Source organism: Bufo gargarizans, unplaced genomic scaffold, assembly GCF_014858855.1.
Source record: "Bufo gargarizans isolate SCDJY-AF-19 unplaced genomic scaffold, ASM1485885v1 original_scaffold_2047_pilon, whole genome shotgun sequence".
NCBI lineage: Eukaryota > Metazoa > Chordata > Amphibia > Anura > Bufonidae > Bufo > Bufo gargarizans.
In genome coordinates, this window is record NW_025334620.1 from 156,819 (window position 1) to 166,832 (window position 10,014).

The 10,014-nt window shown below is 45.1% G+C and overlaps 1 protein-coding gene across 2 annotated transcripts in view; it reads left to right on the top strand.

The window, feature by feature from the left end:
• Window positions 1-7,490, top strand: part of LOC122923902 (centrosomal protein of 104 kDa-like) — a 139,373-nt gene extending 131,883 nt beyond the window's left edge. For both annotated transcript variants that reach the window (XM_044274762.1, XM_044274763.1), the window contains exon 22: window positions 6,962-7,490. In XM_044274762.1, the coding sequence (XP_044130697.1) occupies window positions 6,962-7,104 (143 nt within the window). In that variant the 3' untranslated portion in view covers window positions 7,105-7,490. The remainder of the gene's footprint in view (window positions 1-6,961) is intronic.
• Window positions 7,491-10,014: the final 2,524 nt, after the last annotated feature.

Sequence of the window (10,014 nt, forward strand, 5' to 3'; positions counted from 1 at the left end):
AGCCATATGATCTGTTAGAAGCTGTGGCAGGTACAGGGAGGGGACTGCAGCAGAAAGGACACGCTCCCTGAGCTGCCAGGCTGAAGATAATCTAACAGAGCAATTGGAGAAGTGAATGTGGAGATCTCTGGACCCATGTGAGGTACAGGGCTGGTTCCAGATTTGTTAGAAAGGTATTGTCATGTACTATATGATGTCTGTTTTTTTTGTTTTTTACATCAGTCAGGGCATGACCCCTTTAAGAGTTGTTTTGGCTGTCCTTGTAAAATAGAGAGAACACTGTGGTCACCAAAATTGGATTTTCCATGACTACGACAAAGTACCAGCTATACGAAGGGAATCTATTTTGGACTCCATAAGTGTGCAGAGCCTCTATGTGCACAGTCAGGGGAAACATCAGTTGTGGTGGCCGTAGTCTCTTATATGATAGGCAGATACGGGGCCAGAAAAATCAGCTCCAGGCTGTGGGGACCCGAGTCCTGGATGAATGTGAATCACATCTTTGTGTTTTACAGTTGATATACAATAAATGCATAGAATTAGGCTACTTGAAAAGTTGCATTGCTTAACGGGGTTATCCGAGGCTGGAAATGCCCCCTCGCACTGATTCTACTTACCTGGCTCCTCACTCCCTGCGCCGGTCCTGGTCCCCCACGCTGCCGCAGCAGCTTCTCCCCGTGCGCAGATGAAAACATACGTGTCAGGGGGCTGTTTGGGGTTAGCAGCCAATGGCAGGCGGTGACGAGGACGAGCCTCCCTAGCATTGCACCTCCCTAGCATTCTACCTCCAAGCTCCTTTCTGATTTACTTACAGTCTCTGCTGGACCAGAACACTTATGCCACAGCAGCAGCCTTAGACGTGACACGTATATAGACGTCACACTGTCAGCCCTACTCCCTGTCCAGCCATATGAGATATGGTCCCTGGTGTCGGAGTACCCCTTTAAGCCATTCTGCCCCTTGAAAAAAAAATCCAGGCCCAACAACCTATTTGAATGATTCTGGTCTATTAGAAACAATCAGCAAGGTTGTTGTTGTCATACACACCCCTAACAGCTTAGCTGCATGAAGCAGGGTCATCAGATTACCGTCCAGAGCCTAGCATAAGAACTACCTTTCTCATAATGGAAATCCTCAGCGCCTGCTCTATGCAGATGAAAAATCATTAAAAGGGTTTTCCAAGATTTTAATACTTATGACATATCCTCAGGATAACTCATCAGATTCTGATCGTTGGGGGTCTGACACCTGCCCCCCACTGATCAGCTGTTTGAGAAGGCACCTGTGCTCCTGTGAGCGCCGTGGTCTTCTCCGTGCTCACCAAGTACAGCGCCGTACAGATAGATCATCAGTATCAAATATCGGAAAACCCTTTAAAGGGAACCTGTCATATTGAACATGGTGTCTGAGCTACAGGCATGACTAGGGTTCAGCGCTGAATCCTGCAGAATTATGAATGCAGCTCTGGTCTGTAACATAGGCTGTAACTCAGGAGGATTGTGATTTGAATGGCTCTTTAAGTAGTTCTAAAATGTATAAATTTATATAGTGACAGTGTATATAAAATAGTATAGTCCAGTGAGGAAACGCCCTGTGGTTAGAAGGGCCTATTTCTGTCTATAGAACATATATATATATATATACCGTATTTTTCGCCGTATAAGACGCACTTTTTCTTCCCCCAAAATGGGGGGGAAATGCCCCTGCGTCTTATACGGCGAATGCAGTCAGTTTTACATCGCTGGCAGCGATGTAAAGCGAGCGGGGACTCTGGGAGGGACTGGGAGGAGGAGCTGGGGCCGGCAATAGCGGCGGGGCGGTGCAGTCACTGTACTAAAGGCCCGCCCCGCCGCTCCGGTGTACTAATAAAATATGTCATATTCAATTAATGGTTATTAAATATGCCGCTTTATGCCTAATAGTACCTTAAATCCTAAGCGCATCCGTACAATGCAGGCCGGGCGGGCGGCAGCGTAACTCCCTGATGTCACGTGCCTGCGCCGCCTACTTTATGAATGAAGCAGGCGGCGCAGGCAAGTGACGTCAGTGAGTGACGCGCCGCGCCGGCTGCCCGGCCTGCCGGCATTGTACTGAAGCGCCTAGGATTTAAGGTACTATTAGGAATAAAGAGGCATATTTAATAACCATTAATTAAATCAGACATATTATATTAGTATACTGGAGCGGCGGGGGATCTGTGGATGGCACAGTTATGGGCTGGGAGGGTCTGTGGATGACACATGTATAACAGTGCCATCCATAGATCCCCCCCCTGTAACAGTGCCAGCCACAGATCCCCCCATAACAGTGTCTGTCATCCACAGTTCCCCCATAACAGTGTCCGTCATCCACAGTTGCCCCCATAACAGTGTCCGTCATCCACAGATCCCCCCATAACAGTGTCCGTCATCCACAGATCCCCCATAACAGTGTCCGTCATCCACAGATCCCCCATAACAGTGTCCGTCATCCACAGATCCCCCCATAACAGTGTCCGTCATCCACAGATCCCCCCATAACAGTGTCCGTCATCCACAGATCCCCAGTAATAGTGCCATCCACAGACCACCTACTTCCAAACCCACAGCACACCTTTTGGTTAAAAATATTTTTTTTCTTATTTTCCTCCCCAAAAATCTAGGTGCGTCTTATACGGCGAAAAATACGGTACTCAGAAAAGATTTATTTCAGTAGATATTGTTGAGGTATGTTTTTCCACTCTGCACTATGATACATCATGTGTCTGTATATACAGTGCATTCGGAAAGTCTTCACTCACTTTTTTTCACATTTTGTTATGTTATGGCCATGTGATAAAATAAAAAAATATATAAAAAATTTCCGCTATATATATATGCACTCAATACCTCATACTGAGAAAGTACTAACAGGATTACAAATGTATTAAATGTACAAAAATTTTGCATGACATAAGTATTCAGACCTTTTGCTATGACACTTGAAATTTAGCTCTGAGAGCTTCCAATTTCTCTTGATCATCTTTGAGATGAGATGTTTCTTCATGTTGACTGGAGTCCAGCTGTGGTAAATTCAGTTGAAAGCTACACCCTTGTCTGTGTAAGGTCTCACTACTGACGATGCAGATCAGAGCAAAAACCAAGCCATGAGGATGAAAGGACTGCCTGTAGAGTTCAGAGACAGCATTGTGTGGAGCCATAGATCTGGAGAAGGGTACAAAAAGTTTCTTCTGCAACTTACAGAAGGTCAGCCATCACTGCAGCTTTACACCAATATGAGCTTTATGGCAGTGGCCATAAAGAGGCCTCTCCTCAGTAAAAGACACATGAATGTTTGCATAAAAGCAGCTAAAGGACTCTCAGACTGTGAGAAAGGAGATTATCTGATGAAACCAAGATTGAACTTTTTGGCCTCCTTTCTAAGCATCATGTTTGGACTGGGAATCAGTCACCTGCCTAATACCATCCCTACAGCGAAGCATGGTGGTGGCAGCATCATGCCATGGGAGTGTTTATCAGTGGCATCATACCCAAGAAGACTGGAGGCTGTAATCATTGCCAAAGGGGCTTGAACTAAGTCCAGAGTAAAGGGTCTGAATACTGAATGCAAGATTTTAGTTTTCTGCTTTTCAATAAATTACCAAAGATTTCTAACTTTCTGTTTTCACTTAGTCATTATGGGGTATTGAGTGCAGAATGGTGGGGAAATAGAACATTTTTTATTTTTTTTGAGGTGGCGAATCAGTAGAATCCACGAATCCCTTGAATCTTGCTGGATTCGTGGCCTCAAATCCCGACGTTTGATAACATGATTCGTCTGATTCGTTGATATGCGGGCGGTTTACTTTTAAATCAGCGAATTTTTATTACCTTACAATGAAGCTCCAGTAACAGGCAGAGCAGGCGGCATAATGTCACTTACTCACGTGACGCGCCTGCTCCACCTGCTTCATTAATAAAGTGGGCGGAGCAGGCGCGTCACTTGAGTGAGTGACGTTATGCCGCCGCCTGCTCTGCCTGTTACTGGAGCTTCATTGTAAGGTAAAAAAGATGTGCTGAACCTGATTTAAAGTTAAAGTAAAAGTTACTGCTGGGTCGGAGCTGTTATGGGGAGGGGGATCTGTGTATGGCACTGTTATGTGGGATCTGTGGATGGCGCTGTGAAGGTGGGGGATCTGTGGATTTCGCTGTATGGGGAGGGGGATCTGTGGATGGCGCTATTATAGGGGGGATCTGTGGATGACACATATAGCATAAGATGCTATATAGTGTCATCCATAGATCCCCCCCCCCCCCATAGCATTGTCATCCACAGATCCCCCTCCCCATAACAGTGCCATCCACAGATCCCCTCCATAACAGCGCCATCCACAGATCCCCCCCCGTAACAGTGCCATCCACAGATCCCCCCCATAACAGTGCCATCCACAGATCCCCTCTATAACAATGCCATCCACAGATCCCTCCCATAACAGCGCCATCCACAGATCCCTCCCATACCAGTCTCATCCACAGATCCCCCATAACAGTCTCATCCACAGATCCCTCCCATAACAGTCTCATCCACAGATCCCTCCCATAACAGTCTCATCCACAGATCCCTCCCATAACAGTCTCCTCCACAGATCCCTCCCATAACAGTCTCCTCCACAGATCCCTCCCATAACAGTCTCCTCCACAGATCCCTCCCATAACAGTCTCCTCCACAGATCCCTCCCATAACAGTCTCATCCACAGATCCCTCCCATAACAGTCTCCTCCACAGATCCCTCCCATAACAGTCTCCTCCACAGATCCCTCCCATAACAGTCTCCTCCACAGATCCCTCCCATAACAGTCTCCTCCACAGATCCCTCCCATAACAGTCTCCTCCACAGATCCCTCCCATAACAGTCTCCTCCACAGATCCCTCCCATAACAGTCTCCTCCACAGATCCCTCCCATAACAGTCTCATCCACAGATCCCTCCCATAACAGTCTCATCCACAGATCCCCCATAATAGTGTGTCATCCACAGATCACTTTGTTTCTTACACCGTTCACACAATTCTTATGTACAGGATTTGTTGTATTCGAGATTCAAAAGATTCGATATATTCGAGAACCTTTTTCGGATTCGAAAAAAAATTGGATTCGTCCCACCTAGAATTTTTTTTTATTTTAGCACAAGGCCGCAACATAACAACCGTAGGTATCTAAATCTGTGTCACTGGCTCTCACCACACACTAAACATCTTCAGGTGATTGGAAGTTATAATAACGACATTTAAGTAAGTTAGCGTCTGATAATCCTGAAAGTGGGACAATCTTCCGGATAGACCTTCAGTATCAGATCGGTGATGGTTCAATACCCAAGTACCTCCACCAATCACCTGTTTCAGGCAGCCCTGGCAGCTGTGCAATGTACAGATCTAGAAGCAGACAACTCCATACAATGTATAGTGGCCATGCCGGGGTTCTGCAAATAAGCCCCAGGCCTGGAAACTAGACAGTGAACACAGCCTTCTGCTACTGCTCTGTACATTGGTTGCCGCTGCCCTAAACAGCTGATTAATGGAGGTGCCTGGTGTCGGACCCCCACCGCTTTGTATTGCCCTTTCCTGGAGATAGGTCATCAACATCTTAGCCCAAACCCATTTAAAGGTTCTCTCCACTTATAGGTAGATTATAGGTAATTTCTAAAAATGTTAAAATGGCTGACTTATCCTTCGAATTCCTTACTAATATTAAGTTGTGGTGGTTTGACCCCCAGAAATCCCAGCGGCTATATAACGGCTGTGCTCAGTATGGCAGCTCAGTCCCATTTACTTGAATGGGACTGACCCGCAGAAAGGCAGCTACCTAAGGATTGGTCATTCATATTTAAAGTTCTGGAAAGCACCATTAAAGGACTTATTGTAGGGTTGTTGCGGGTATCGAAATACCGATACCCAATCGATACTTTTGTCCCCATATCGATACGATACCGGGATTTGACATTTATCGATACTAGGCTGCCCTACTGCGCAGCATAGTATCAGAAAACATGGAGCGCGCTGCTGTCAGCGCGCTCATGTTCTGTCATCAGCACTGGGGAGAAGGAGTCACTCTCTCCCTCCCCCTGTGCCGCTGCTGCCAATAAGAAGAGAGAGGGGCGGAGGAGGGGCAGGCGCACTTCGCCACCAATTATAGTTAACCTTTAATGCAGGAGGCTGGTGCCGGCAGCAGAATCACATAGCCGCGATCAGCGGCACGTGAGGGGTTAACTGCCGCTGATCTGCGCCCCCCCCCCAGTATTAAAAACATTGGTGGCAGTGGCCACAGGGTCTCCTTCCCTTCTCATTGGTGGTGCAGTGGCAGCTTCTGATTGGAGCCCCAGCAGTGTAATCCTGGGGCTCCGATTGGTTACCATGGCAGCCAGGATGCTACGGAAGCCCTGGCTGCCATGGTAACATCCCTGATGCTGTGTGCACTATGCACAGGGCAGCAGGGAGAGTGTGAAGTCCTATTCACCCTAATAGAGCTCTATCAGGGTGGATAGGACAAGGGATGAAAAGATCCCAGGTTCTAGCCCCTAAGGGGGGAAATGGTTATTAAATAAAAAGTTAAAAAAAATAAGTATAAATCACCCCCTTTCCCAATTTTACATATAAAATATGTAAACAATAAATAAATAAACATCACATATTGCCATGTCCGAAAAGACCGAACTATTAAAATATTTAAAAAAATCTCCTATATGGTGAATGCCAGAACAGAAAAACATTTAAAATAAAAACTGCGCGATTCGCCATTTTTTTAAATGCACGTGGCTTTTTTTGTGGGGTTTTTTTTGTGTGGTATCGAGTATCGCAATAGTTTTTTATGGTATCAAAATCTAATCATAATTTTGGTATCGCAACAACTCTAACTTATTGCCAATAGACATTGCCATACACAAGGCAAGTGTTTCATTTCATATTGCATGTTTGTCACTAACTCATCATTTTTTAATTTTTATCCAGCCGCCCCTAAAGCCGGAGGGTCAACTGTAACAAAAACAGGGACTACAGGAGCCAAGCCACGTCCATCTATCGCTGGCAGTAAGATCCCTGCCCCAAGGGCTGGTCTGAATAAAACTACAAACAAACCGCTGCCGAAACGGTGACTGAAGACTCACGTGACTCTGGGTCCAAGAGGATCCAAAACAGCTTCTCTGCTTGGTCAAAGCCCTTAATGTTTGTATCTCCCTATCTCCTACTACTGGTACTGACTGCGAGAGGCCATTCAGTCCTATGTAATATGGTGGGAAACAAGAGAAGCCGTCGTGTTCTACCTCTAATCATGCAATAATGTCATTTGTACACGTCACACACACGGATAGAGCCGGCGCTCTCTTTTATATATTTATTATTCTCTCAAAAGAGGCAAATATCCACAAGGCCCATGTTATAGAATATTACACATTTATATTTTATGCCCTAGTCTTAGGGTACTTTCACACTTGCGTTGTGAAGATTCACATGCTGCGGTATTTTCTCCGGCCAAATACGGTAAGAGTGACTGTACTGAAGACCTCCTGATGCATCCTGAACGGATTGCTTTCCATTCAGAATGCATTAGGATAAAACGAGAGCCCCTGTGACGGAACACAATACCGGAAAACTTTAACGCTAGTGTGAAATTACCCTTAGATTTTACTTTTAATAATTTTTACTGTAAATTGGACCTTGCTCGTTAGAGAGAGAAGTACGCAGAAAATCCATATTTCAATGTTTTTCCCAAAATTCTGATATGTTCACAAGCAAGATAAATGGAAGCCGAATCTCACCAGTCAGAAGCAATTAGGGGTACATCGGTCCAAAAGTACAATTCTCAATATACTCGCAAGTGGAGATGAGAGGAGAACCTTGCTTGATTTGACAGATCTTTGAGGAAATAACGCTCTGCGTTATAAGTCTACACATAGGAAAAAATCTGCTGTGGATCTCGCTGCACATGTGCGGCAGTTCCGCAGCAAAATCTGCATACAGTATGTTACATGCATACATAGCTGCGCATTCACCATGTATTTCAACCATATATATTGAAGGGCTGAAAATCTTGATGCTGCCAAAAACAACAGTATCTGCTACGTAAAAACAGATGCAGATGGGCAGCTTGAGTATACGTCCCAGAACATTTGCAAAGAAATACGGTTTCCTGTAGAGTTGGTTACAGAGTTACAGGGGTATTGCTGCTGGAAATAGCTGAACTTGTGCTCACGGATCTTCCGATGATGCTCGGGTCCCCGCGGCGCTCCACTCCCTGCTCCTGTCTCAGCATTCCAGGAAATGACCGAATTGCGTTTCAACCAATCGCTGGCTGAGGTGGTTCATTCCAGCAGCTAGTGATTGGCTGAACGTCAGTCACTGGCAGAAAGTAGAACATGGTGGGACCCTGGCACTGTTGGACCAGCAATAGTGGGAGTCCAAGGTGATTATACACCATATTTTTTACAGCATGTGCAGCCTAAGGAAACACTTTTTGTGCTGGAATACCCCTTTCAGGCTCCATTCACACATCTGCAATTCCATTCCGCATTTTGCGGAACAGAATTGCGGACCCATACCTTGCGGAACGGAATTGCAATCGCAGTTCCGGGTCTGCAATTCCGATCGCAATAGCGGACAAGAATAGGCATATTCTCTTAGTGCTGGCAATGTGCGGTCCGCAAAATGCGGAACGCACATTGCCGCTGTCTGCAAAATGCGGAACGCACATTGCCGCAGTTTTTTTTTGTGGATCCGCAAAACACACACGGATGTGTGAAGGGACCCTAAAGGGAATGTGTCACCAAAAATTTCTTCTGCTAGTTAAAACCAGATAGCGACTCATTTCCTTTTATGCTAATCTGCTTTTATTTTTGATTATTCTCCTTCCTGAACATGATACATCTCTAATAGCATCTAGAGATCTGCTTCACGGTAGCCATCATGAGCCGTAGACACAGCGGACAGGAGCTGACCCATTGATTTCTATGGGAGAGTTTACTAGGCATGCTCTATGACCTGTGCAGAGATCCAGAGGGAGTAGATAAGCTGTGATGTCACCTAATGTGAATTGTGGAGCCCATGTTATCTATGTATAGGTGATATCTGTTATTCTAATCCTGCCTGCAATAATAAGCAGTTAACTGCAGTAAAATGATTTGAGCAGACCAAGCAGTGGCATCTATTAATAGGTCTGCGGGCAAGTGTGAAAACTGCATGATCTATGTTTTTTTTAAAATATATATGTTAACATGGAAAATTAAAAATAACATCACAAAAAATTCTTAAAAAATATGTTATAACATAAAAACAGGAGTTAAACAATGAGTCATTTTCTGATAACAGATTCCCTTTAACTATACCTTCTGTAATATTCTGCGTACAGGACGCTGTGCTTCTTGGTGCAGTTCACAGAAGCGACATTTATGAACTTGCTCACACCACGGAGACATCACACCTAATGGCCGCTTTCTATGTCACGTACTTTAACAGTAGGGCTCACTATAATATATTATTTTCTTATACAATCACATAAAGGGACTACTTGAATTGAGATCTTCCTTGTATTTAGTGATTGGGGGGCTCCATTCTCACAATGGCTCTAAGGTCATAAGCATTGAACAGGACAATGATTGTAATACAGAAACCGTATTGGAAGCATTTCGGCTTAATTAGTAGCGTTCTCTGGGCGGATTTCTGCCCTGCTGATCAGTAACCTGGATCCAGTAGTTATCTGCATTGCTGCACCCACCGACCTGCCTGTTGTCCAGGCTTTGGGCACATTATGACCAGTGTGGATCGAATCGAACTTCGGATCATAGATCTGAAGTCGATTCGTTCTAACCCTTAGTTTTAATGCTCCATTGAGGCAAAATTCGCTCCACCTGAAGTCGTGCGAGACTTTGGTGAATGAATTCGGTATTCGCTTCTGCATCGACTTCCTGAAACAAATTTTTCCTCAACCGAGCCAATACATTTTAATGCTGTATGGAGACAGGTTGCCGTACAGCATTAAAACGAAGTGTTAGAACGAATCGACTTCAGAT